This window comes from Orbicella faveolata, unplaced genomic scaffold (genome assembly GCF_042242905.1).
Source record: "Orbicella faveolata isolate gen_17 unplaced genomic scaffold, um_ofav_v1 contig_2, whole genome shotgun sequence".
NCBI classification, from domain to species: domain Eukaryota; kingdom Metazoa; phylum Cnidaria; class Anthozoa; order Scleractinia; family Merulinidae; genus Orbicella; species Orbicella faveolata.
Window position 1 is genome coordinate 14,557,238 of NW_028301547.1, and position 27,949 is coordinate 14,585,186.

The 27,949-nt window shown below is 40.4% G+C and overlaps 1 protein-coding gene across 3 annotated transcripts; it reads left to right on the forward strand.

Moving 5' to 3' along the window:
• Window positions 1-5,935: 5,935 nt before the first annotated feature.
• On the forward strand, window positions 5,936-27,949 carry LOC110062949 (uncharacterized). 3 transcript variants are annotated; one of them, XM_089289788.1, is made up of 21 exons: window positions 5,936-6,068; window positions 7,290-7,418; window positions 7,807-8,013; window positions 8,966-9,086; window positions 9,634-9,805; window positions 10,197-10,528; window positions 11,677-11,791; window positions 12,399-12,666; window positions 13,461-13,634; window positions 13,966-14,109; window positions 14,416-14,538; window positions 15,118-15,263; window positions 16,138-16,333; window positions 16,620-16,736; window positions 17,224-17,468; window positions 18,076-18,265; window positions 24,719-24,951; window positions 25,505-25,657; window positions 25,912-26,045; window positions 26,584-26,668; window positions 27,300-27,949. In XM_089289788.1, exons 1-21 carry the CDS (start codon window positions 6,026-6,028, stop codon window positions 27,462-27,464), a joined length of 3,492 nt encoding a protein of 1,163 aa, XP_089145914.1. In that variant the 5' UTR covers window positions 5,936-6,025; the 3' UTR covers window positions 27,465-27,949. The 3 variants fall into 3 exon arrangements, with proteins under 3 accessions (XP_089145914.1, XP_089145915.1, XP_089145916.1); XM_089289789.1 differs by having other exon boundaries at window positions 9,640-9,805; XM_089289790.1 differs by lacking the exon at window positions 13,461-13,634.

Genomic DNA, 27,949 nt, shown 5'->3' on the forward strand with positions numbered 1-27,949 from the left:
TTAACCGCAGTTCGTATACATGTCTTTCGTATATTCACTACGTTAACACAACCTTACCTTGCCGCAGGCAAGGCGGAAGAAGGTTGTTGATCCCATGTTTACACGGCGTAAGATTTCATCGCTCGCCTAAGCCAACTTAATAGGGTAACTTGAAGCAAAGTAGTCACAGTTTAATATTTAGTGATCAAGATTCCAAGCGCAAATCGTAAAATTCTACCGCAAATAAATCTGGGAATCATTGAAAAACATGGAGACTTGTTTGGTTCGCTTTCGATTCTTTATCTATAGAGGAACAAGATTTCTGCTCTGATTGGGTAAATCCCACTTGAGACATTTTACGAAAGCAAAGAGACCCTCAACAGCTGGCAGGAAGCTGTTGGTTTCTCACTTGGCCACCGATAGTAATCACGTGCTTTAACGGTTACACTTGCTGTTTCTATCACACCCAGATTTTTCTGATTTTCTGATTTTGGAGTTATTTTTTTGTAAAAAAATACCTCTTAGTCGGCGCGTCGGGTATGTTATGGACGAGTCAATGGGTGACTGTGAGTGAGTGAGTGAGTGAGAGATGTATGTATGTTACACCAATCTATGGATCTACTATAAACAGCCAATCAAATTTCTTGTTGTAAAGGTAAATGGTATGTGAGAAGATTTGATCCCGATGGAGTTAAGAACGGCCATATTTATTCTTCTATAAAAGAGGAGGAAGTATTCATATATTGGGTTTACTTCGACATTTTCTGTGGGTTAGGCTGAGGATTTTAGTTAAATGAACGAGATGAGCCTTGAGGTTTGAAACAGTTCGTGAGTTAGTAGTATGCAAATGCAACGAGATATTTTTGAGTTATTTTTTTGTAAAAAAAATACCTCTTAGTCGGCGCGTCGGGTATGTTATGGACGGGTCAATGGGTGAGTGAGCGAGTGAGTGAGTGAATGAGTGAGTGAGTGAGTGAGTGAGAGATGTATGTATGTCACACCAATCAGATTGGATCTACTATGAACAGCCAATCAAATTTCTTGTTGTAAAGGTAAATGGTGCGTGAGAAACACAAGGTATGTATAAACACAAGGACTTTGGTAATTGAAAAATAAAGAGTGACGTGTATGTTGCCGGTTTGTGATTTTTAGTCCGGTTTGGAAGGGAGTGTGACAGTTACATAGGTACATTGGGTTGTTTTAGAGTGCATAATTTTCAGTGTAATGGTGGCTAGTTATGAACGAGATGAGTCTTGAGTTTTGAAGCAGTTCATGAGTAGTAGGCAAATGGCACGAGATATTTTTATTTTTAATTACAAAGGGTAACTTGATACTTTTGTTTTTCACAAGGAGTTAATTCAATTAGAGGTCACGAATCGTCGGTTCTAGTTCTTAGGACATGTTTTAGAGGAGACGAGACTATTTAGATTTGAAGCAGTTCTAACGTTTACAATAGTAAGTGCAGGTAACGATTGTTTTGTTCTTATTGCATGCAAATATAACGATATATTTTTATTTTTTAGTTACAATGGGTAATTTGACACTCTTCTTTTTCACAAGGTAGTAAATTCAATTAGAGCTGACGAATCGTCACCACTTGTTCCCACGAGATGTTTACTATTTTTAGTTACAAATGGTAACTCGACACTTTTGTTTTTCATATGGGAGTAAATTCAATTAGAGCTTACAAGTTATCGGCTATTGTTCCCAGGATATTAAACAAAGAAGAAGCTTTCATTTCTAGAGTGTTTTTACGTCTCTGCAGTAGCAGTTTAATAGTTTTATTTGATGAGCATTTTATGATATTCTTTCCAGTCCGATATTTTAAAGGTAAAAAGTATGAAAACTGTTCAAATGTTCTTTGAAGACTGTGTGGCACCAAGTTAAAGTGCAATTTATTTAAATCAGACTTTCAACGTGTCAGAGAGGTTTTTTTCTCTTTCTGTCATTTTTCGGTGAAGTAGTGTTGTTGAGTTGTGTTGTGTAAAAAGGGTAAACTTACGACTCGTATAAAATGCGAAAAGTTCTCTTAACTTGAGTATTTTTGAGCAGAAATTCCTCTTGGGGGCTGGAAGGGCTCCCGAGGGGGTAATCCCAGAAAAATTAGTTGGGGGTGTGCGGCCCGCTTCCCAAAAACCCTTACCCTGTTTATGACCAAAATCTGCGATATTCCTTACCCTATTTATGACCTGACCAAAAATTCGAAACCCTATTTACGACCTGACCCTCAAATCAAAACCCTGTTTCAGACCTGCGTTATAATTAGCTCCCTAGTTCAAACCAATGTTAAATTACCGTAAACATATAAATTTGTGAAGGGCTTTTGTTGATTTTCTTTTCGATAATGATGAAAAAGTGGCTTCTTCTTAAAGCATACCCATATCAAGGCTAGAGTGCAAAAACCGTACCCTATTTATGACCAAAATGGCCAAAATCAGCTAAAATCGATACCCTATTTATGACCAAAATGGCTGAAAAACCATACCCTTCGGGGCCGCACAGACCTATATGGCCCATATAAGGGAGTCCCCCCCCCCCCCAGGGGAAGGGCTACTTGATCGGTGAGTGAGGGAGTTATGCATGTGCGCGTGTCAGACCAATCACAGTGTAGGTTGTATCAACATTAATCTGGAGACGTGTCAGATTACTGTAGTTTGTTCAGTCAAACATTTTAGGGCTTACTATTTAGTCATCTTACCATTACCGATGTAACATCTTATGTACATCATAAACTCCCAGTTTCTTTCTTGCTGTACATCGCAACCAAAAACACTTGTCAAGTCAACCAAATCATTACTGTAAACAGTTCCATGAATGCTCCTATCTCCGAGACTTATAGTTCACAAAAAAATAACTCTTGCACGCCTTGCGTGCCTATGTTTATTTTTAGTTACAAAGGTAACTTGATACTTTTGTTTTTCACAAGGAGTAAATTCAATTCGAGGTCACGAATCGTCGCGTCTAGTTCTTAGGACATGTTTTAGAGGGGACGAGACTTTAGATTTGAAACAGTTCTAATGTTTACAATAGTAAGTGCGGGTAACGATTGTTTTGTTCTTGTTGCATGCAAATATAACGATATATTTTTGTTTTTTAGTTACAAAGTGTAATTTGACACTCTTGTTTTTCACAAGGGAGTAAATTCAATTAGAGCGGACGAATCGTCACCACTCTTTCCCACGAGATGTTTGCTATCTTTAGTAACAAATGGTGACTTAACACTTTTGTTTTTATATGGGAGTAAATTCAATTAGAGCTGACAAGTTATCGGCTATTGTGTCCAGGATATTAAACAAAAAAGAAGCTTTCGTTTCTGGACGGTTTTTACGTCTCTGCAGTAGCAGTTTAATAGTTTTATTTGATGACATTCATTTCAGTCCGATATTTTTAAAGGTAAAAAGTATGAAAACTGTTCAAATGTTCTTTGAAGACTGCGTGGCATCAAGTTAAAGTGCAATTTAATTAAATCAGACTTTCAACGTGTCAGAGGTTTTTTTCTCTTTCTTTCTATTTTCGGTGAAGTTGTGTTGTGTTGTGTTGTGTTGTGTAAAAAGGTAAACTTACGGCTCGTATAAAATGCGAAAAAGTCTCTAAATTAACTTGAGTATTTTTGAGCAAAAATTCCTCTTGGGGGTTGGAGGGTTATGTGATCGGTGAGTGAGGGAGTTATGCATGTGCGCATGTCACACCAATTACAGTGCGGGTTGTATCAAAGAACGAATCAAATTGCCTGTTAGAAAATAAGATGGTATCTACATTAATCATAACCATTACAATTTCCTCAAATGTGATTGGTGCATAAACTGCTGTATTTTGCTCTAATTAATCTGCAAAGTTGTAATCGGACAGTGTAATCGGACAGTTGGCTGTAATCGGACACCTGTAATCGGACAGTTACATGAGTCAATCATTTTAAGTCCTCTCCACTAAATCCACCAATCACAACATTGATTACAATCACTGTAGTAACCACTGACTGAGACTGACTTTGTAAAATTGTGGAGGTTCAGTCGCTGGTGACTGTTTTGAAAGAGACTTGACAACCATTTTGCGAGCTGTTCTCCATATTTTCATAATTATGATATTTAAAAGCTCTTTTTCAAATGAAACTTTTACTTTTGTGGGAAATTGTAATTGTTATGATTAATTGGTAACAGAACATCGTGTCGTCCAATTCAGTCTCTAATCACACTCGTTATTAACAAATCGGACTCCCGCTTCACGGTCGTCCGATTTTGTTAATCACTCGTATGATTACAGACCGAATTGGACGCGACTCAGTCCTATTACCATTATTAATCTGGGGACGTGTCAGATTACTGTAGTTTGTTCAGTCAAACATTTTATGGCTTACTATTCAGCTATCTTACCATGACCGATGTAACATCGCAACCAAGAAAACTTGTCAAATTAACCAAATCATTACTGTACCATGAATGATTCCATCTCCAACACTTCACACGAAAAAATAACTCTTGCACGCCTTGCGTGCCTATGTTTACTGAAAATCGGCCTCAGCTTTTCTCTGCTGGAAAAAGGTTTCACGGGCGCAAGATGACTTAAATACGTCCGAAACGTGTACATGTAGTTATAAATGTATCTTTAGGAAGAGAACGATTTGTTTAAAAACTATTTCATTAATAATTTCTATTAAAGGAAAGATGCCGGAAAATACAAAGAGGTTTCTCGTTCAAACTACACCCTAATTGTAGCAGTGAGAAAGGAAACAAGAATGATGTGTTGGCAATCCTTAGTTACACGAAGGGTCAGTGAGTCAGTGACTCAGTGAGTCAGTGCGTCAGTGAGTCGGTCGATCGTTCGGTCGGTCGGTCAGTCAATCAGTCAGTCATGCCATCAGTGTACATTTCTGTATATCATGAATTCATAAATTATTATTGTTTCTCAACGATGTTTCGGAACCATGCTAAGATCTGCAGGGGTAGCATTGCAATAACAGTGAAATATATACTTTGACTCATCTCCCGGTAACGCAGCCATGCCGCGGGTAAGCGGTGAGAGCTAGCAGAAAGTCACTGTAATGGATGTCTTGTTTTTGGTTAGCACAGCGATTTTCCGCTTACGTTCACCCCTTATTCTCCACATGGCCGCGTTATCGGGAGATAAGTGAAAGTAATAATCTTCGGAAAGCAATTACACCTTTTATGAATTCAGGATAATGTACAATGGCATTGCGATTCGAGAGAATATGAAATAATATTGATTACCACAAACCACAAGCGTGAAAATCAGGGCAACTTTTTCCTGAGTTGAAGCTAAACTCAAGTGACCCCAAAAAGTTTGAATGAATTTGAAACTCAGTGATTTGGATTGCATTGAATATTCATCCATCGCTTTGAGTGGGCCAAGTATAGAAAAAAAATCCATCGAGTGTTTTTTTAATCCCTGATGTTCTGCTGGATTGATTATTGCAGTGCTCTAGTTGCTCTTGTTGATCGCGCCACTATGCATATTCGGTGACTGAGTTTTGACAACTGAAAAGCAGATCGGAGGCCGATTGGGAGAAACAAAGCAAGCAGAAATGGAGTCAAGGCAGTCCGGTGAGATATAATAGACTGATGCTTAAAGTTATTATATTTTCCGCGTTTTATACAGGGTGAACACGTGTTCAATGAAATCTGTGACCACATTCTTGAACAATCAGATTGGGCAATACTTGGATCTCTTTGATCGGCGAAAGAATTAGCCACAGTGTGCATAGAAGGTGCTGAAGTAGTATAGAGGGCTAGTTGGTGGAGCAAGTGCGTAATAAGATGCAACAGCGAGGGGAAAGATTTTTACAGTTTTCAAATTAAGAAATTTTGATGGAAGAACCTGAATGGCGTGCAGTCTTTTTTCAGTTCTCACATTTTTGTACTACAAAGGCTTCGCGGCATGCACGCGCGAACACGCCAAACGGGACGACGAAGTACTGGGAAGGAATTTAAATTGAACCAATCACGTTGCGAACCTCAATTGCGGAGTCAGTTCAAAACAAGATGGCTTCGGTGTTTTGAAAAGTAAAGTTGAGGAAAGTTGCATTCAGAGAATGGATTGTGATGATGGATCCTTGGAGGCTGTGGATGATGAAGGTTGGTGTACTTCCCAGTCCTCTAGTTTATTTTGTGCTCTACTGAAAAACGAAGCAAAGGCAAAATATGTTTCTGACCCACGGCTATAAAAAACCATAACCATCACAGACTCTTTAGCTGTGAGCTGTACCTCCTCACAGTGTCTCCTGACTGCCTGCGTTTCAATTTATAGCTTGTAGTTAGATTCTCTTATCACATGACCGAAAAAAGGCACTATTCTGTTCATCCTTTGCAAGAATGAACAGAAATTGGAGGGCAAAGATATGTTACTGATGGCAAGAAGCAATCGAGTGATTTTGGACCCGTTTTCCCAGTGGTCATGGTTGTCATGGTTTTATTGAGGGTGTTAATATGCAATGTGCAAACTGTGGGGAGACAGATCGCTAAATAAAATGTCGTATATTAAAATAGACCTCGTGTCTTTTCCCGATCAAAGGTGTAATCCAAAAAAGAAAAAAAAAATGGCAACCAAACCCAATGAACTGACGTCCTAAATAGTGGTTATGCTCATATAAAAAATGTTTTGACTTTGGTTTTTCTGTTTATAATAGAATGGCAAGAGCATCTTCAATTTTTTTGCTAAGTGCTATTCTGTTTTGAGGAATGGCAACTCTAATCTGTGGTGTCCTCTCACCCTTTCAACCTTAATTTATAGGGTAAAATAGTGATAAATAAAGATAAATGTATGATATGGCCACACGTTTTAATGAGTTTATCAATGAATACATACCTCTTACCAACTGAGTTCAAGCTCTGTTCTGTATGGCTGGGACCAAGTTTTTTCCTCTTTAATTTATGGCCCAAAGCAAAGTGTGTGGGTCATAAATCGAGGGGGAATAAAAATGAGGATCCTTAACTCACAGTGTAGTGGGAAATATGCGAAGTTAGTAAGATATTTCTTATACATTTGTATCTCTGCTGTATGTCTGACAGGTTTGGAAAACCATTTCAAGTCTTGCCGAACAGCTTCAAATGACTGACATATCTCAAAAGTAAAACAAGTCAATTCTAAATCATAGCTGTAGTAAATTTTTACACATTTCATTTGCCACCAACATTAAGAGTACGTGGTTGATAAATCATGAGGCATATTGGCTGCCACAAACAGCTTCACGTTTTAGTGAGGAGTATAGTAGAATATGGTCTGTGAAACGGACCAGTCACAGTATGCATGGTAACTGAGAGGAGTAATAAAGTATGATATCATCAATATCTTTTCAGCATTCATAGCTATTGCAAATGAGTTATTGGACAAATGCAACCTTCCTGGTAAGGTCACCAGACTTGAGGAATGCAGTGACACCTTTTTTGTTGGAGTTTACAAAGGTCTGCTTGGCGATGATTTGCAGGGTAAGGTCTGGCATGTTAAGTAGTCCAAGTTGCATATTTATAGTGTATAACCTTCAAAAAAGGTTTTTTATGCTCAAAGATTACCACACTATGATCCGTAGAAACAGTCAACTTGAAAACATCTTTGATTGGACCGTTAGAGGTCTTATTAAGTGGATTTTAAATAAAAATTGATCAAATGTCATAGAATTACATATTTGCATACTAAGTATGTTCCTCAGCTTACTAGAGATTTGTACAAAATTTGGGAGATCAGCTTCTGGGAGCGTTAACAAGTCTTTAACTAGTCAACATGACCACAACAGGGATCAATTAAATAATATGTTTATAGGAAGCTTAAATATTATACATGTAGCAATTTACTTATCACAACTTACTGATCACACAGGCATTCTAGAGAATCCCATCTCAGCTGAGCAGCACATTAGAAACTGCCAAACTGTGATTAATTTGGTAGCTACCGATGTCCTTAATGTGGATCTCTCACACATTTCTGGGAAGGCCATTGTTGAGGGTGACAAGGTTTCAATACGAAACTTTCTGGAGATTTTTGCTGGTTTGCTTGAGTACTTCATGGAATATGTCGATGGTGAAGGTATGCATGCATGTCACTATGCTTTGCTGTAAGTCTCTGCCAACAGTCTTTATGGCTGAGTGTCTTCTGGTGTTTGATTATTTTTTTTTAATGTAGTCATGTGTTTTGATTTGATTATACCTGTTTTCATTAATAGTTCCTTATTGGTGGTAGTGTGAGGCACAGTGGCTTAATGTTTAGTGCCCTGGACTCTGGATTAAGCAGTCCGGGTTCGAGTCCTGGCTGGAGACATTGCAAAAAATTTGCAATGTTTTATTGTTCCTCAGCAAATTTAATAATGCCTTTTGCATGTTCTTCTTATTTCTCTTCCGCAATCAGAGAGACATCTAAGTACATTTCAAACTGAACAATTCCATATCGACATTGTAGCACCTCACAGATCTGTGTAGTACCTCTGATGGTTAACGTCTGGCTCAAAAGTTTTGAGGACAAGTACATGTAGTTCTAATAAGAGGCATTACGTAGACTTCTGTAGTGTAACTATGTTATTTAACAAATAAAGAAGCCTAAGCTATGTATTACACTGTGATTAAACACTCAGGGCATTTGAGAACATGAGGGAAATATAGAAAAGACGAGCTGCGGGCGAGTATTTTCTACGTTTCTCAAGTGTTCTCAAATGCCCTGAGTGTTTTATCACAGTGTAACACATGGCTTAGGCTTCTTCATTTGCTTGTAGAGGAAATGTTGCGAAAAACAATAAAAGCATGGGTTTTCGACCAATCAGAGCACACGCAGGGTCCTATCTATATTATATAGGTATATATTAATTTATTAGCTTGAAGATTTTTAGACAACCCTCTCACTAAGGTGATAGTGAAGGGTCTTGAGGGATACATACGGGAACATCTACATTGTATTTACCAGTGAGGATACTATCAACATAGATGAAATGTCAAGATTTGGAAGATTCAACTGTACCATGCCTTTGACATGTTATTGTTGTTTATAGGTTCTGATGAAGATGACTCTAATCTACTGACATCAGAACATGACGTCATTTCTGGAGTACTAAGAGAGGAGTTTGGTCCTTCTTATGATGTTCTCTATGGACCAAGGCCACAAACAAGCAGGTGCATTTCTTTTGATAAAAAACAAATCAATGTATGATACCAGGTAAAAAAGGTAAAATTATGCAGGTTCCTAAAAGGATGGTGGAGCCAGGTAATGGTCTACAGTGGTATAATTAAGGTGTCCGAAGCAACCTTATAAGCAGCAATGACCTGTTATTGCTACCCCAATGTGATGATTTAAATACTCACTTTAAGGGTAGGCTCATAAATACTTACCAAATAGGGCATGAGAAGTGGGAGAAGAGATCTGCAAAGATCAGCTTGAGTGAACTAATCATGATACCCATTAAATATCTTTTACAATCTTATGTGAGTTACATTTTTGAAACCAGTGCAAGCAGGGGTTGAATTTTGAGTCAGTGCAAAATGTTTGATGTGTTAGTCATGCAAATAGGCAGTCATTTAACATCATGTGCTATAGATACTGAAAATTCTTGCTACACTGCATTTAATATGAACTTCTAGTTCCCCTTGGTTTGCCCAGTTGTTCTGTTTTGGACCAGACTTAGTTGTACAACCATGACTACCATTTTTTTTTACTTTATAGGCCAAGCAAATTCAGAGATGATGCTCAGCTGGGCAGAGAAACGTCGCAACTGCTAAGTGCAGCAGGAACTCAAGATCCTAAGAGAAATGCTCAAGGAAAAAGAGCAGCACCTGCTGATTTTGTTACATGGGATGCTGGAAATTCCACTGGCTTTGATGCTGACACCTCAAAGGTGTAAAAGAAATACATTTTTAGTGACAAAGTGTAAATTATGTACTGTTTTGAACATTTTCAAGCCTGTCTCGCTGAACACAAGATGTTGTTTAATAGCAGAAGAAGCCATAGTGTAAATGGAAAAACAGGAAAACCAAAATGAGTGTAGAAGATTTGATCCAGCGAGAAGATGTTTAACTTAATATTTTGTTTCAAATTCCATATAGTGGTCAGCCATATTATACTTAACTACAGAATTGAGAAGCTCACACATAAATATCTTAGTTTACTTACTAGGTAGTCTTACCAAATATGTTAGTTCATATATTTACACTGTGGTTGGCTTGCTGCTCTTACTACACACATGTAACTGTAAAATTGTTATCACTTGTGATCTCTTGAATCGCTAGTTAAGTGACACAAGAGCAGAAGTCGTTGGAGACTCAACAGCTGAGCTGATCAGACTAGGGGAGACTACCTCAGACAGAGTGCCATCAAAGTCACCAGAAAGGAAAGATGCCATCGATCATCTCCCAGACTCAACATCTGGCATGTCTGTTCCTACTCCAATGATCACTGGGACTTCTCAGGAGGCTAGTAGGGTTTTTACTGACAATGCAGCTGGTGGCCTTATAGATGGTCAAAGATCTGTACAGGGTACTGGAAGAGAAGTGTTAGGTGATACTGCTCTTTCTCAAAGATCAGAATCTGGCAGGACTGGACCTGCAGGATACACTACGAGGTGAGATTTTTATTTCACACTAAGCTGTCACTGCTCAATCTGAATCGCTTCAAATAAATTTTCACATATAGGGGGGGGGGGGGGGGGGGCCAGATGGTGAGTTTTTCTTTAAAAATAAATTACTAACAGAGAACTTGAGTGATAAAGAAGAAATACTGCCACAAACATGGGACAGAGAAAAGTCTGAGTCCTTGACAGGATTCGAATCCATGACCATCCAGATAGCAGTTGGGTGCCAAGCAGCATTGTTTCTTCTTTATCATATATTCGTGAAGCTGCAAATTCACCATCTTCCATTTATCAGAGAGCTTGAGTGTCCAGATCCTTCCTTGCTTTTAAAAGGCCTGCATGACCAGGTCGTCTTCTTTGCCTATCTGATTTGGTGTTCAATGCTTGGAAAGGATATTCCACCTTTGGTATGACAAGAAGGCCAGGCATGCCATTTCACTGTTTCTTCCCTGTGCTTCTATGGTACCTCTTATTAATGACAGTTGAACCTCCTGTAAGCGACTACCTAAAATGTCAAGCTTAGGTGGTCGCTTAAGGGAGGTGGTCACTTACAAGAGCTTAGACCATGTAGGGTCAAAATTTTGCCTCATTAGCATATGGTAACTGCAGGGACTTACCCCATGTTTTAAATGTGCCATTCAAGTGAAAAGTCAACTCTGAGAAAAAATGCAGTACTTTCCATTCAGAAATTTCCATCTCTTGTGCTACCCAAGAATACGATAATGTTACAACACCTTATTATCTAATTTATGCTCTATTATCTGTCAAGTGGTCCCTTACAGGAGATTAAAAACAAAAGAAAATTTCAAACTTTTGGTTCCACAAATGGTCGCGGTCACTCACTAGAGGTGGTTGCTTACAAGAGGTTCCAAATATAGGGATTTGACTGAGAAACTTTTGGTATTTTAGAAAATTGGTCACTGAGGAGAGGTGGTTGCAACTGGAGGTTCGACTGTATCATGATACAAAAATTTATTTTATAATTATATACTTGTCTAACAGTTTTGCAAAATAATGTGGTTGAAAGATTCTGCCAAATGAAGATGATAATTTTTGGGTCCTCATAACAAGTTTTGACTTAGTCTTCATACCTACTAACACTGACAATTTATTTCATAAGTTATTTGATATTTTTCTAGGAAGCCTGAATCATCCAGCTTACTCAGTCGTGATGCCACTTCAATAGAAGATGAGCTGACACAGTACACATTAACACCTACAGAGCTCACAGACTCCTCAGCATCAAAGGATAAGGTACATGCAACATGTGAAATAAGATGTGCCACATTTTAAGCAACATGCAAAAGACTGAAATATGTGGTGTTCAGCTGAGTATGTGTGCAGGCTATCTGAACCTGTGCATCTTAATCTCCAGCAAAATACTCTAACTTACAAGTTTGTCTTATTTATATATGTTATACAGATTTTTATTCAGGCAATCATCAGTTAGTTTGCCGTGCTGTAATTCTAGCATTGACCTATTTTACTGATATATGTAAGCATGTAAACTATAATACTAACAGATGGTCTATTTGAGCCCAAGTTTTCTATGAGCAAATAATCAAAAATACACCTGCGGCAGTGTAACAAGAAAGTTGTGTCCGATAGCCTGGGGCTAGTGGAATTTGCAATCAGACCGGTGGATTCTGTCCATCACTAGTCCAATGGGATGAAACCAACCTTTGAATGCGATGCATGAGATGGTGTTTCATCCGTGAATAGACAACAATGGGAGAACCAATCAGATTTGTGTATTTCCAGCACAACATATACACTGAGTCTGCACTAAACTCAGTTATTTTTAACTTGTTGAAACCAGTAGTTGCACTTTAATTTACTGACTATGATCTCTTCCAACAAGGGCCGTGACAAGCCTTCAGACAGTTTTTTGTCCACATCATCAACATCTGCTGCATGGCCTGAGCAAATATCACCACTGGAACCGTCAAAGGACTCCATTGGCAGAGAGACTTGTGGATTTGATGCCTTGGGTGTGCGACCAAGGGAGCAGCCAGCTACTACTGAAGTCACAGATGTCAGATCAGGGGACAGCAGTGGGCGATCAACTCCTGTTTATCATCATTACCATCATCACTTTCATCATACACAACCACAAGGGAGGGTGCCAGGTATGGATTCATTGTCTGAATGTTCATCCATTTCACAGATTGAGGAAGAAACTAATAAAATTAATACCAATGCAAATTTTGTGAAATGATTAACTTATCTCTGGGGTCAGGTAAATAAATTTACAGTACTGTGTAGTAGTATTCCAGGCTCCTCAGTCACTGACATCCAAAGACTCGGACTACAAAGAATGCACTGATGTTCCTGGACTAGTACCAGTCACTTTTAAGGTGTCCACCTTAGAGAGGGAATTGTCTGAATTAGTCTCTCCTAAGTGACCATCACAAAGAGGTGTCTGCTTTAGATACATGTAGGGGCTCATATTATGGAGTTGTTCATTTTGCCATGCTAGTGGTAATCCACCCTTGAGAGTTGTCTATTTATGTGTATCTAAGTTGTCTGTATTTTATAGAGGTGTATTTTGTTTCAGTATATTTCAATCCTTGTACAGGTGTTTAGTCTGGCAAATCACAAAGGAACACACAATCCAGTGAACCAATCAAAACTTGAACAAAATACTGATAGCCAATGCAAAACACAAGAAAAAGTGTACTAGGGATCGAGTTTGGATAACATCTGGTTGAAAAAAAAGTGGCACAAGGGCTTAAACTTACCACAAAGTGTAATAATCCAAAACCAATTGAAAGCAAACACGAATTACTTTCAACAATCACAAAACGCTCTAGTATGTTCACTTCCTAATACATTCCTACAATGATGCTGGTTCTTAAAATGAAACTATGAACTGGTACTTGAAGTCAGTTTGAATTTTTACCATTTTTGTCGTGTGTCATAGGATTTCAGTCTGTAGCTGGGGTTAGTGCAGCGACCACTGTTGATGTACCATCAGGTCCAGCTAACCGTTTGTCAAGGAGTGAGCCCACTGGGGCAGCGACTAAACCTGGCTCAGGATTGGTAGCCAACAGACTAACAAGGACTGCCCCGGGAGCTTTTACCTACCCCCTCACAGGCGAGTTTCTTTGGCAGTCACCACTGTACCCCAAGGAATCTTGTTTTACTTTAATTTGGCAATTTTCAATGCGTTTGTGGGATAATCTTAACGGAACTGATGATATGGCGTAAAATAGGAAGAAATGATTATGGCACCGTTTTCTTTTCAAGAAATATTTACATGTAATCTTTCATGGAGGTTTTTATTTTAGTCTTCTCTGTCAAAATATTTATGGTAGAGGGTTACCTCTTTCAGCAGTTTGTTTCAAAGGTAATTTATACTTCCTTACTTTAATTTTGTCTTAGATTATCGATTCAATTCCCTGATAGACAGTTTGTTGTCTCAACAGGAGATGCCTATCCTTCAGCCGCTGTTCCAAGGAGTATCAGTGCTGTGACCAGTACAGGCTTCACTCAGCCGTCCCCTGCTGCTGTGATAGGGACCACATCTACTCTGACTGACTCAGTGTTTTTATCTGGTTCAGGATCATCTCGTAAGAATCTTACCTCTAACAGTACATTGTAATTAGTCACAAGCTCGTATTCATATAACAATTTGATTGCCGTTTATCACTCCACAGTGGGTGCTGGCAGAGAAGACATATGTATTGCGCTTTCCTTGGTAGAGGTTGCTATTAAACACAACAAAAAGTGGACCCTTCAACTAGATTGGTTTCACCCAACTGTCCATTAATTTTCCATATTTAAGTGTTTCCCTCTTCCTTGCAAGGAGACAAAGTCATCTAACATGTAATTTCAAACTCATACAATCCTTGATAAGCGTTGTGTACATATTTCAGGTCCTTCTGTTGTCCGAGCGAGCAGTGGTGCTGTTACAACTGATGCATTTGGTGGTGCGGCATCCTTAAGAGAAAGACTTGCCAGGTCACTTATAACAACCACAGCCACCTCTTCTTCTGCGGGTAAGAGACAAAACCTCCGTCGGTGATTTTGCTTACAGACACTCAGGGAACCAGCTTTGACTGAGCGTACAATCTTCGCAAGAGACCGACCTTTCAAGTAATTACGACGCTAATCCAAATTTTTGTGGATGATCTTTATGTTCGTTTCTATTTACATGTATTTACTTGGCCAACTGAAAGCGAAATTTAACTGGAAGGTGGCGGTTTCAACGTGGTTCGTTTTTTTACGTGCGCTGTTTAGCTCCGTGAGAGGCTGGGAGTCTTTGAAAAACGAACCATTGTTCAATTTACGGAGTGAAAAACTTGATGACCTTTGACTTGCTAGCGAAAAAATTGTTTTGCGTATTTAAATTGTTTGAGCAATATTTTAAGTGCTGCAGCATGTTTCAAATTCATCCTCGCGCATTGAAAGTCAATCATCCTCACTAAAACGGGTTGTTGCTGTCATTTTTCTAGTGCTGCTCTACAAAATCAAACCAACAAATATGGCTCAGTTCCTATGATCTGGTCATGCTTTGAGATTTTCGATATCGTATATGTGATTAAAGTCGATGACGGTGTCTGTTTTACCATACTCAGGTTCATCATTGCCGGTATCGTCAACAGTACCATCTACTAGTTACAGGCCTCACGCAGCACCCCGGAGCAGTTTAGCAGACCGAACGTCAAAACCAGAACAAAGTGACTTGGTAGCGGATAGATTGAGCCGCTTAAGAAGACCACAAGTATGTTACGATATTACTTTTTAGGTATTACTGTGATGGATCTCACTGCAGATTTTCACTACTTCTGAGAGAGTACTCTTACACTCTCTAAGCAGTAGATTAGTGGACCCAGGAGTATGAGTTGATCTTCTGTACACGTCGGTAGTCTTGACAAGGACTGTTGTTGGTGAAGGAGAAGTAGACGATGAGTTTCGAATTTATGGTGTGCGTTAAAAAAATCATCTGACCACCTTTCGGAAGTGTCTTTAACATTACCCATAGGATAAACTTGTTGACTAGATGCAAACGCCTCCCTTTCCCATTTCTTTCGTTTCTCTTTTTCAATCATTCTTCGTCGATGTAAGAAACGACACCACACAGATCCCGTTAGAGTTACATGTACGTCGTAATTACGCATGGTTGCCACAGGTTAGGAAATGGTCAGGGGAAAAAAGAATTCTGCAAGGTTAGGGAAAAGTCAGGGAATTTTACTTTGAGCCAGGAAAGATTGACATTTTGAAGAAAAGTCGGGGAAAATTGAGATAATTTAACACGGCTGATTTAAGACCATTGAGGACTGGAAGAAACATTTGGAGACACTGTGATCTCAATGATATTTTTGTTGAAAACTTATGGATCTTCATGAATGGGCGGATAGGACGGCTGAAAGTTGAGGCATAGTTAGTAGAGGAGACTGGTTAGGAAACTCGGCGGTTGAGGCCAGAAGCTGCTACTAACCCTGACATTTTGTATTTAATTGGTCAGGGAAATTTGATTTTTATCAGGGAAAAGTCAGGAAAAAGTCAGGGAATTTTGAAAAGTTAGGTCGGTGGCAACCATGTCACAGCTGCAGAGTTAAGCCCTCAGACTTGGTCATTTGTGTGTTTTTTTCCAGCCGTTAGCATCAACATTGCCTGCGAGACTGCAAACAGGAATAACAGACGTTGAACATTCCCCAGTTCGCCGATCAAATGTTGCTGAAGAGCTTTTGGCAAAGTACTCTTCAAAGGAAGCCGAGGAAAGTGACGGCAGTGAAAGCGAGAGAGAACATGAAGACGAAGATTTAGCGCAGAATAGCGACAGTGCTGTTGGTAAGCGGTATAAATAAACGAACTTCATTATTTCCTACCGCGGTGGCCTCGTGGTTAGTGCGCTCGTTTCCAGATCGAGCGGTCCGGTTCGAGCTCTGGCAGGGGACATTGTGTTGTGTTCTTGGGCAAGTCACTTCACTCTCAAAGTGCCTCTCTCCACCCGCCTCTATATATTGCAGTAGAAAACTAGTATACTGAAGTAGCCTAGTTTGTAAGCTATGTATATGGTTTAAAATTAGAGTCATCGGAACCGAAGGTATACAGTAACCTGTACTTGTTTTATCAGATTACGGACGACTCGGGCCCACTGCCGCAAGGATGACAGGAGATACATCGACATCCCGACTGAGCAGTCGAGCTGAGGGGAGCAGCAAGGGTCCAAGAACGAATCACAGCTATAAAGGTGAACTGAAGCCTTCTTACTTTCTTATGTAGCCATTGTCTGTTGTACAGTCGAACAGAGGAACGAGTGGTGTTCCCTAAAGAGAAATACCATGTCATGCTTTACTTGTAGTGAAATTGTTAATGTCACGAAATGGGGTCAAGGTAAGGCAGTGCTCATTTAGCGAGTGTTTGGCTGTATTTGTGCACTGACTTTCCCAATCACATATTATTCATGTTTTTCATTCTGTTGCGTGGCCTACATTTCTCAGAATTTTCTAGAATTGGTTCATTAAACGGCCGGAGCAATGTCGTCTAATCAGTTTGAGAGAAAATGTTATATTTTTGGCCAGTCAAATTCAAAGTCAAAACAGTATAATGGCTTGGCCTATGTTGGCGGAAGTCATATAGTTTTGCTTTGAGTAGGTATCGATGTGCCTCGCTTTTAGTTGTGGCAGAAATCTTCTGCGTGACGACTTCTTTATAACAAACACGTGTTTTCCTATCAGAATCAACGGAAGAGGATTCTTCTCCTGAGCGCCTTGCTCGTCGCGGCGTAACGTTCCGTGACACGGTGGAGACGTTTCCCGTTTCGGGAAGAATGGATCGGCTAAGGCGCCTACTGTACGAGGAGGCTGAGGAGCAGCGGAAACGACACACTAAAGCCATGCGCAGGACATATCGTGACCAGTTAAGGGAAATACAACAGGAAAAAGAAAGAGAGAAGAGTGCAAAACACAAACGGAAACTACCGGTGGGTCACAAGCCTCGGCTGTTTGGTTTGCTCAGCATTGAGGCTCTACTTTGCTATGTTTTAACAGCTTATTTAGTTATTGAACGATTTTTCTCAGATCTGATGACAGACGGAGTTTTCCATTGCACAGTAGCTACCGAGTTGTGATTCTCCAATGTTACACGTTGAAGCAGGATTTGAATCGATGCTATATATTTCCTTTTTCCCAGTTGTGAGGCTTCAGGATGCATAGAATAGTGTGTTTGTTTTTTATTGTCTTTTCCTCATTTCCAATTCCAATATTCAAGTTATCTTAGGAAGCACTTTTCTTTCTTATGGTGTACTTTCCAATCGCTATTTCCAGTGGCTTTCGATTCTTTGTTTCGTTTTAACTCCGCTTAGGTCTCTCAGACTCTCAAATTACTTCAAGACATTCGTGCTTTAGCTTCAACCAATAAGAGCGAAGGTTGTGTTCTTTCAACCAATCAGTACCAAGATCAAGACCAGTTGCATGCTGTGGCTGATAGGACTTTTCCCGCGCTTTCTACAGTTCAAGTTTCTTCGAGTTCTGATTGGCTCATTGGCTAATTTGACGTCACTCTGACTGCACGTTACTTTTCATTCACAGTTATCACCAAGTGTTCCTAAGAAGAAGCCGAAAAAAAAGTCTCCAGTGAAGAAGCGAGGAAGACTCGAAGCTGTTTACCGCTCACAGAATAGAAAATCGCGACCCAGAAAAACCGCATCAACAGTTAAAGGGAGAAAGAGAAGTGCATCAGCGAGTCCTGTGCTGGGCAGGAGGAGAAGCGACAGCCTGGGTTAGTTATTTGAAATCTTTGTTCAATTTGTGTGAAAGCTTGAAAGTCTTTTTCGTCTCCGAGCTGATTCGCAGCACTCGTTCGCACGATCCCGCTAGGAGGGTTGACTCAAGAGAAGAATTCCTTTTTTTGTCCAATAGAAGCAAGATCCCAATTGACTCTCGGTTGAAATAAATACCAAGCTTCAAATGAATGCCCCCAGCTTTTATTTCATGTTCAGGTGTTGATTTGTCCCGGCGTAATGGCGCAGATACTTTATCAAAACTCTAGTTCACTTACGTACCAAAAGCACTCAATCGCTGTGAAATGTTATGTGCATCTTGGTCGTAACAAAATTAGTCCATCAGCTGAGGTGGTTGTATGGCTCACTTAAGGGGAACAAACGAAACTTGTATATTCTTAATCTTTGACTATTGAGCGTCATAAAAACGCATGATAGCAAGGATAAAACGGTAGCTTTCACTTTGTAAATCGAATTTTAAATTTACCCCCAATACCCTCCTTTTGGTCGCCATCTTGGAATTCGAAATGTTATTTTCTTATATGTTTCTTTTCTTAGGGACCGTTCATTTTTTATAAGGTAGGGGGGGCTGGTGGGATTTGGGGGGGGCCATGCGAAAAAAAATGGCTTTCGAGGGGGGGCCATCCCAAAAAAATAAGGGAAAAAGGGGGGGGGGGTCATGTGAAATATTTTAGTAAAACTTTAAAATGGCATCATGTTTGGATATCAAAAAAATTGCTATAGAATAAACATAGAAGGCAGGATACAAATTTATTACAAACTTTCCTTCTCCGTTAAAAAAAACGTTTGGCGACAAAAAGCATTTGTAGCTACTGAAAAGAAGTATTTAACACTGTTATTTTCGAATGCAACTTTCACTGGCACTCATCTTCATCTTCGCTGTCTTCGAGTTCTTCGTCGCCGCTAGTGCTGCTATGGGAGTCTCTTTCACCAATGCTGCAAGAAGCAGCAATGCTTTCCGTCAGAGTGTACTCTTCAGGGTACATGAGGGTGTAAACATAATCTCTGACTGCCTGCTCAAGGTTTGTGGTGATTCTGCTTCTTGCAGCATTGGTAAAATAATTCCCTTCCAAGAGCTGTGCGATGTATGGCCCATCTCTTCTAAATAACGACGTGGTAACATCCTCAACTTTAATACACTCTTCCGGGACGGCCGTTCTAGGAGGGTACACAAGGCATTGTGGAAGATCATTTCCTAGCGGGTTTCCAACACAGATTCCATAAACTCGTTGGACGTTGTTTTCAGTCCGCTTCCTCTTTCTTTCATTTGACTTTCTGCGGTTTTCTTTTTTCCTTCTCCTTCTGTTGATGTGCTGTTTGAGTATGCTCTTGAATATGCTGTTATAATTGCTCTTCTTATTTTCTAGTGCTTCCATGTCCTGCGTGACCGTCGTAAACTTAGCTTCTATACATTTGATCTGTTTTACATTAAAACTGTGGGCAAATTCTTCGCAAGCCCATTGGACTGAAAGAGTGTGGAATCGTGTTCCTTTACATCTTTCAATATGACATTCAACTTTTCCACCATTGCTCTGTGCTCTTTGATGGAGAAGTTCAGTTTTCTTCCATCACTGGGCTTCAACTGGTACCCTGGCATGGAAAACTCACTCGCCCTTTCTGAACAGCCATCCGCACTTAGAAAGATTGCTTCTTTTGCTTGTAAGATGTCAAACTGCCTGGATCGTTCAGCTGTAAACCTTTTCTTAAACGACTCGTCGCTTTCGCCACTATTGCGCATTTTGGAATGAGCCTCTTTCATGATGTTCATGTAGTAATGCGCTCTTTTCCCGATTGGATTAACAATATAGCCAAGGCTTGTTTTCCGGAGACCCTGAGGTATGGTTGTATCATCAGCAGCGGAGGAACTAGTGACCTACCAGAAAAGGAAAGACGATTTTATTTATTTATTATATTGAACTGATATTATTGAATGATCATGGTTCGTGTAACCGTTTGATGTTGTATTCGTGTAGTGAAATTTAGACCTGAGTCAAACGATATATTGAAAGACACATACTATTGTAAAAATGTTCAAACAGTTTTAGGTGCTATCTGCACAATAGGAAAATACAGAAGTTTCTCATTATAAAAGTGAAGCATACATGCGTTTTTAATGTCCAGATAAAAATAGGAACACTGACCAAAAATTAACACTTACCGGCTCATCTTCTTGTACTTCAACAGCTTTCTGTTTTAACGATCGTTTCTCGTGGCTTTGCAAAATTCCTTTAGAATGCCATTTGTTCCAACAGGGGTCACAAATGCCTATCACTAGAGTAGAGGTAAAAACCTTCCAAATAGACATCTGTAAGTTAAATGTAACAATGTGTTTCACACAACACATCCACAGATTTCCAGTTTTTTCACAACACTTCGTACTTGGTTCAGTATCACAATGCAGGAGCAAGGAAAGACTCTGTTCTAGGCCACTGTTACTCCCGTAAGATTGAGAAGTTTATGAATGAGCACTATGAGGAGGGGAAGAACTACAGGGAGTTTCTAAAGTTGTCCTGTCGAGAAAAGGTAGGAGAAATTTGTTCTTTTTGTTGTAAATGGACTGGACCACCCATAGAAATATACCCTAAACCAGTTCCTGACCATTCCTGCCTACCGGAATACCACTACCTCTCCTACCAGAAGACCCCAAAAGAAGGGCGTGATCCAGATGACTGGCAGCCAAGGGTCCAAGCGAAGAAAGAGCACGGAAGTGGCAGGCTGGTTTTATCTGACCCAGAGAGCGTTGCTCTATTTGCAGGCAAGTTTATTGTCAAATCAAAGTTTCTGGTGGATTATTTTCAGCATCTTGAAGTGCTGGAATTTAAAAGGAAAAAGAGAGCAGAAGAAAAGGCAAAGTTAAGTAGGGACGCAAAAGATAAATCATATGAGGATTATCCTTGGACTGAGTTGTGCGAAGATGTAACCAAGCTTAAAAAGCTACGTGTTCCAGAACTAAACAAGTACTTGAACCACCTCGGGCTGAAGCAACATTTGAAAAGCAGCAAGAGTGAGAAAGGCAATTGTAAGACATTCATGCTTGCTGCAGAAGAGTCCTCTCAGAGCTAGCCAACCAACACTGAGAAATGCCAGGACATTGATACAAAATGACAACAGGGCAAGTGCTGACAGCAGTGAAACGGATGAAAGTGACAATGATGAGTATGACAGTGATACCATTGACTCTGGGGGAGGAGATGACTCAAGTGACGTCATTCTTGCATCCATCAATTCAGATGAGGAAGATGCCAATGAGAGGCCAAATGCCACACGCTCAGGGCAAGCCATAACTAGGAGATCCGAGATTGACTTCTCTTTCTTTTGATTTGTTTTTTAAACAACAGCTCTCTGTAGTATTGGGATTGTAAATATTGTCTTCATAGTGAGCACAATAACGTGAAGTAGGGGGATAATAGAGAAATATTAAAAAAGTTGAAATCTAAATATTGTGTGTTCAATTTTTTTTAGGGGGGGGTCATCCCAAAAAATGACCGCTATAAGGGGGGGCCATGTGAAAAAATTGGTAAGCTGAGGGGGGGTCATGCGATTTTTAAATGGTGCTTCCCAAATCCCACCAGCCCCCACTCTCTCATAAAAAATGAACGGTCCCTTAAAGGCACACGTTATTTTGCCTGGGCGTACATTTGGAATAATTAGCATCTTAGATATTATTTCAGTATTGTCTGTAGTTGTTCAAGCTATGATGACCTCATAAATTACATCACAATGGCCGCCATTTTGTTTTCTAGTTTATGTATTCAACCTCTATTTCAACCATCTGAAATAACTAAATTACTAATAAGGTGCCCCACATCACAGTACTAGAAAAAACCTTTTTCTACGTTTAGTTAGGTAAGCACAATACGCCATGAACCAATATACCATAGCTCAACGTAGATACTTCAGTCTAGAGCTCGTTCGAGTACAGAAACGCCAGGCTCGTATAACGCCCTTTGTCACTGCTGTCACTTGCATTTAGATCTGTAACTTCTCAAAGTCATAAGCTTAAACACGGTAAATCATGACCGTGACGGTGTTTGGATATCTCAATGTTTTGAGCAGATACTTCTACGATTTTATTTTTCTTTTTCTCCTTAGTTTTAGTTCCGATCGAGAAGTTATATCTCTGAGCACCTTTCCACACACGTCAAAATTTGTCAAAAATACTCCGCTACTAGCGTCGTATTTCAACTGTCTTCTCTGTGGTGACGGCTCCTCTCCCGATTGCTGCTTGATAATTTGCTCTTGTAACGCGACGTCATAGAGATGACTGCCTCTGGCTAAACTTTCTCGCCTCTAGCGCAGTGAACTTCATAGCGCAGCGCATCCATACTCTGGCTCTCCTTCTCGTACAGCTGTCACATGAGTGCCTCCTCCAGTATGTATACTGTTCATTCCTTCCCAGTTCTCGCCATAGCTCAGACGTACCTTTCACTGTATTGGGGAATTAGAAGCTGAACTGCTTACCAGAGAGTATCGCAGCCTGTGATCGTGTGTACGACAATTAGGACTTTCATGAAGTAGAGCTTGTCAATGCCTTGGTCAAGTTACTTCTCCAAGCTGTTAATAACTAAATAGCATTCTGGTCTTTTATAACATTCCGGTCTTTCCGCCTCGTCCATTAATGTAGCACATTCCAAGGTTTTGGCTTTGAGCAAGCAGTGGGACAAAGATATCGGTGTCGGAGTGCATGACGCACTTGCCTCCCACGTATCGAGCATGGAGACCCATAATCACATCAGCCTCTTCATGATTACACCCTATCTCAGGAACTAGTTCGTATGTGGCTGCGTCTTAGTCTCTAGCACTGATCTTCGGTTGTCACGTACATGATCCGGTCACTGAGCCTGCCTCAGAATGCTTCTTTCTTCCACTGTGACACGAGGTAATTGGCAGTGTCAGGCTTGTTTGCGGTGACACTGAAAAGCTTGTTCCCTGACTTCGCAGTATGGGCAGGAAGTATGTTCTTGTACTGTTCACCGTCAGAGGTAGACACTTTAAAATCTTTTGACATTCTTGATTGATACCTCGCGATACATGTCGAACACTTCGTCCACGTTCCTGTTGCCGGTTTTCATTACCAACTCAAACACTCTCTTAGCGACCACATGAGACATACCTCTAGAGAGCCGGGATATTCAACTTCTGCAAGACCACCATTCCAGGTATACTGAAAATACTGGAGCGTTCTCTGGGTATTTCTCGGTGACTGTGATGCGTCACTCTAGCTGTTGGGAGGGTTTTGCCTCTGTCGGGAGGCTTTGCGCAGTTGTTTTTCGCGGGAGTCCACAAGGATCGGCAAGAGACCGACAAGTGCCATCAGAGCAAATACATCACGATTCATACGAGGAGGAAGTACTACCGATCCTAGTTGCGAACCTTACACACAGCCTACAGATCCTTAAAAGACTTTAGCTTGGCTTTCTTCAATGGATCTAAGTAAACTGAGGCGGGATTAGATGAGCAACGGTCGTTACAAAGTCATTGACTGCCTTCTTTACCATGCTCTTGGCCTGCAATAAGTCATCACATACTTCTGTTGTCGCTTTGATACCCCGGCATGGACAAGCTTGTTACTGCTACGTCTTGTTTCTATGGCTAGGTGATAACATCCTTGAGCTGATCCACCAGCTTTCCTACAGCTTTGATGTCTTCTTTGACGCGTGCTGTAGCCAACTCCTTATGGATGTAGGTCTGTGATGAAGTAATAGCCCAATGGTCGTGAAGAAGCTTCCTGGGCTATCCTAGAGCCCTAACAGCCACAAACAATGCATTCATCCACCATTGATCAGATCATGGTGTAGAGGAAACATGTTTGTACTTTCGTCTGTGAGACCGCATGTTTGTGAACTGGGACTGGATGAAGGAAACAGGCAAATGTTTTTGAGGGTTTTGTTTTAACAGACTTACAATTTATATAAATATTTTATTTACCTGCCCTCTTTTCATGAAATAATTTTGAGAACCGCACCCCACATTGTTTTTGCAATGATTATAAGTGCAAAATGATCATATTGTGACCAATAATCAGGCGTTTTGACGTCACTTATGACGTCATGTGCTGGTAATTCAATCACTAGAACAAACGGACATCTTGTTTGTAGTTCCGATACGTTTAAAATTCACATTTGAAACACTATTCGCTCACATTGAAGGAATACAAACCACTTTTAGGCGTTCCCCAAAAATCCAAGATGGCGGCAAAAGAAGGGTATATAGGAGAAAATTTAAAATTTGATTTACAAAGTGAAAGCTACTGTTCTTTCCTTACTATCATACATTTGTATGATGCTTAATAGTCGAAGATTAAGATAAGGCATGTTTCGGCTGTTCCTCTCAAGTGAGCCATAAACCCAAATTTTCGGCTCTCAGCTGATGGACTAAATTGTGTAAGACTGAAGTTGCTTCATTAAGTTTCAACTTATTCTTATTACCAGATCACCCGGAAGTACTGCTACCCGCCATGTTGGAAGAGTTCCCTTTCTTGCACGTCTCGCCCCAGACCGCTCACAGCATGTGGAACAAGCAGGCGCGGCACCTGAGTTCTGTTCTCAAATCTGGCGCTGAAGCCAAAAAGACAAAGACTCAGAAGATGATCGAAGACGCTGAGAAACGGCAGGAAGCTTTAGTGGGAATATTAAAGAAAGATTTGGACCATAATCTCAGAATGGTAGGATCATCATGGCTAGAGCTAAATTATATCGTGGCTAAAGGGAATTTCAATCGCAAAAAATTTGCAACCCTTCCCTGCTAAGGAAAGAGAACATTGTCGTTTCTAATACTGGGCCCATTTGGGGCTTTTTATACGTAAGTAGGAGTAGGAGCTGGTAGAACTGATGTATTCTTGGCTTCTTTTGCAAAGAAAAACTTTATTTCTGCCATACCTAGGTTTCAGACAAATGTGCCAGGTGCAGTGTTGTATTGGTTAATACTGAACCCCAAATTGACTGGTCCCGGGCTCCAGCCTAGTAATGTATATATCCTAATATGGGAACGTAGCTCAACCTGACCAATTGGAATGCTGGGGGTAACCTGCCCAGGGGGAGTAGCGACACCACTAGGCGCTTCATGCTATGGAAGTGCCGTCACTGACAAGCCAGCTGGCTTTTCTCATCCTAGGATTAAAACATATTTGTTTCAGACGAACTGGGGTAGACTCTTGTGCTGTCAGTTTCTTGTTTTCCGGACTGGTCTCGCAATTTTTCTTTCCACTTTGTTTTCAGCGAGAAAAACAAGAGCGACAACAACAACAGCGTACAGTCAAAGCAAAGCTTAGGGAAAAACGACAAGTCTCTGCGCGTGCTCGGCGTTACTACGACGAATATGAACTGCGCATGCGGGCTAGGATGTTGAAACGGCGTACGCGTGAAGAGCAGGTAAGTGCTTTACATTGAGCACTGCGTGACAAAAAAAGAAAGGTTTGAGGTTGAAATAAGCGAAGGTACTAGCCTTGTTTGTAACGTTTATTGTGGGGAGACAATGCGTGATGTCCCAGTTATAAGCAAAAAATCAGCCAGTGTGTTTTTTTTGCGATATCTTTGTTTGTGTTTTAAACATTTAACACCAAAAAAGTCTAAAAAATTCACCATCTTTATTCACTTATCACAAAAGTCTTTCTTCTTTCCTGTAGATCTTCAAGAGGTTGTTCGAGGATGGTTTGGATATTCAGAAGCAGCGTATACGTGAATTAAGAGAGTACGCTAAGGAAAAGAGAGAAGCCCTGGCTCAGAAACAGCAGAACGAAATAGAATCACTAGAGAACTTGTATCCTTTATCTCGTATTGTTCCCTCCGCTACAACGAGCTGCAAAAATGTTGATACACTTTGTGGAAAAGTGGCTTTACGTACTTGAATGGATCGTAAATAACAAATTTGTCACAGAATAACAATTAGCCCCCCTCTCCCTGATTCAGAGTTGTTCTTTTAAGTTATATTGCTTAGCTAGCAACATTGGAAAAAGGGGGGGAGGAGGGAAAGATAACGCGCGATAGCACGGTGAAGAGTTGTCTCGCTAAGGTAGGATGTCTCAACTACTTTTGTACCTGGTTGTAGCTTTGTGTTTGCTCTAAGTTTTAGAGACCCTGGGATCGACTGAGGAGGCTTGTCACGCAATTTGTCCTTCAAGGAATTACGTGACGAGCTAAAAGATTGCATGCATTGGAGCAAGACGGAGGGAGTAACGGGATGTTGACTTGAAACTTGAGTTCTTTTGACAAAACAACGAGACTTCAACTAACTGAGATTTTCAAGAAGAACTTGAAGTCTTGTATATTGTTGTTTTGTTTCCTTAATGTCTTTTAAGTTATCGTGACCAGTTCGCTATGTTAGCGGAAGGAATCGCTCGTGAGAGGTATGAGATGGAAGTGCGTGAAAAAGCACAAGAAAAGGTGAGTTACCGGCCAGACTTACTAATTTGAAATGTTGATGTGCAGCCAGTATGATTTCACTGCACCCACGTTGTGTGTTACTGCTGTGCGTTTCTAATTAAACCACAAGGGTAGGAGCTTGAACATCGCTCCAAGACACCCAGGCAGAGTCATTAAACTAATCACTTTAAAGCCCTTTTGTCTAGCGACGTTCTTGTGGTCTTGTTCATCTTGAAAACTTAGGCTTTTTTGTCGAGTTCAACTTTCTAATCCGCCTGAGTCTTTTTTCCAGTCTTAAGCATCCTTGTTCGGTTTAGATCTGTAGTTATCTTGGGGCGTTTTTCTACCTTAGTAAAAAAATTAATTTCTCTTCTAGTTGGAAACAATTCTTTACATTGCACAAACTGTAAATAATAAAACGTTTTGAGTCGAGCCATTCCACTGATCTTTATTTTCTTATTGACTACTATATGATCCATGGCATCGTCCGAAAAGAGTAGTGATCATTCCATTTGGATGTTTCTTTAGGTGGTTTGATAAATAAGATCACATTTGTGCCGACGCAAAAGTATGTTCAGACAACGGTATGTTGTAAATATACTTTGCACTGTGTTGCTTTCCGTGCTTATCTTGGTGGCTGTGTGTATTTCAGGTGGTGCGGCAGATGAGAGGAGACTTGCGTAAGAAGCTGGAGCGTGACGTGCGAGAATTCCAAGAAAATCTTCAGCGGGACGAGGACTCGGCGTACTTCAGACAACTGGAGGCCGATAGATTACGAACCAAGTTTCAACTGGCAACTCGCAACGCATTCTACTAGCCACTATGTTCTCTCTAAATACTCACTTTTGGGCGTGAAACAACTGTAGTTTGCGTCCTTCAATACCAGGACGTATCGTAATCCGTTCCGTATCCGTATCTTGACTTGCTCATGGGGTCCGGCTACTTGCCGTGTTCTGTTCTGTGTGCTAGGTTGTTCAGGGGTTTGGGTATTTTTCTAGCGTCTGACAAAACATAGCCACCCACATCACGTGGGTAGTCACAGAGGATTGGACTTTCCATCAGCTGAATGATTTTCTGACATTCTAGCAAATCCCCATAGCAGCAGTTACTGAAGCTTTCCGTTGCTAAGAGGATCTGCTTAGCTTAGTATTCGAGCTGCTTCTTTTCTTGTGTGAGGAGGGGGGGTTAGGAGGGCGGGGACTGTAAGGGAGGGGTTATTCTAAGTCATACATGAGATATATGTGATGTCTAGTGTAATAAACCTCTCTACAAGTAAATGTGGTGGATGAACAATCGATGAAA

Excerpts from the sequence above, each read along its gene's own strand:
- LOC110062949 (XM_089289788.1), top strand. The coding sequence starts at position 6,026 with ATGGATTGTGATGATGGATCCTTGGAGGCTGTGGATGATGAAG. Across the intron at positions 8,014-8,965 it reads GGAATATGTCGATGGTGAAG|GTTCTGATGAAGATGACTCT; the intron begins GTATGCATGCAT and ends TGTTGTTTATAG. Across the intron at positions 10,529-11,676 it reads CCTGCAGGATACACTACGAG|GAAGCCTGAATCATCCAGCT; the intron begins GTGAGATTTTTA and ends ATATTTTTCTAG.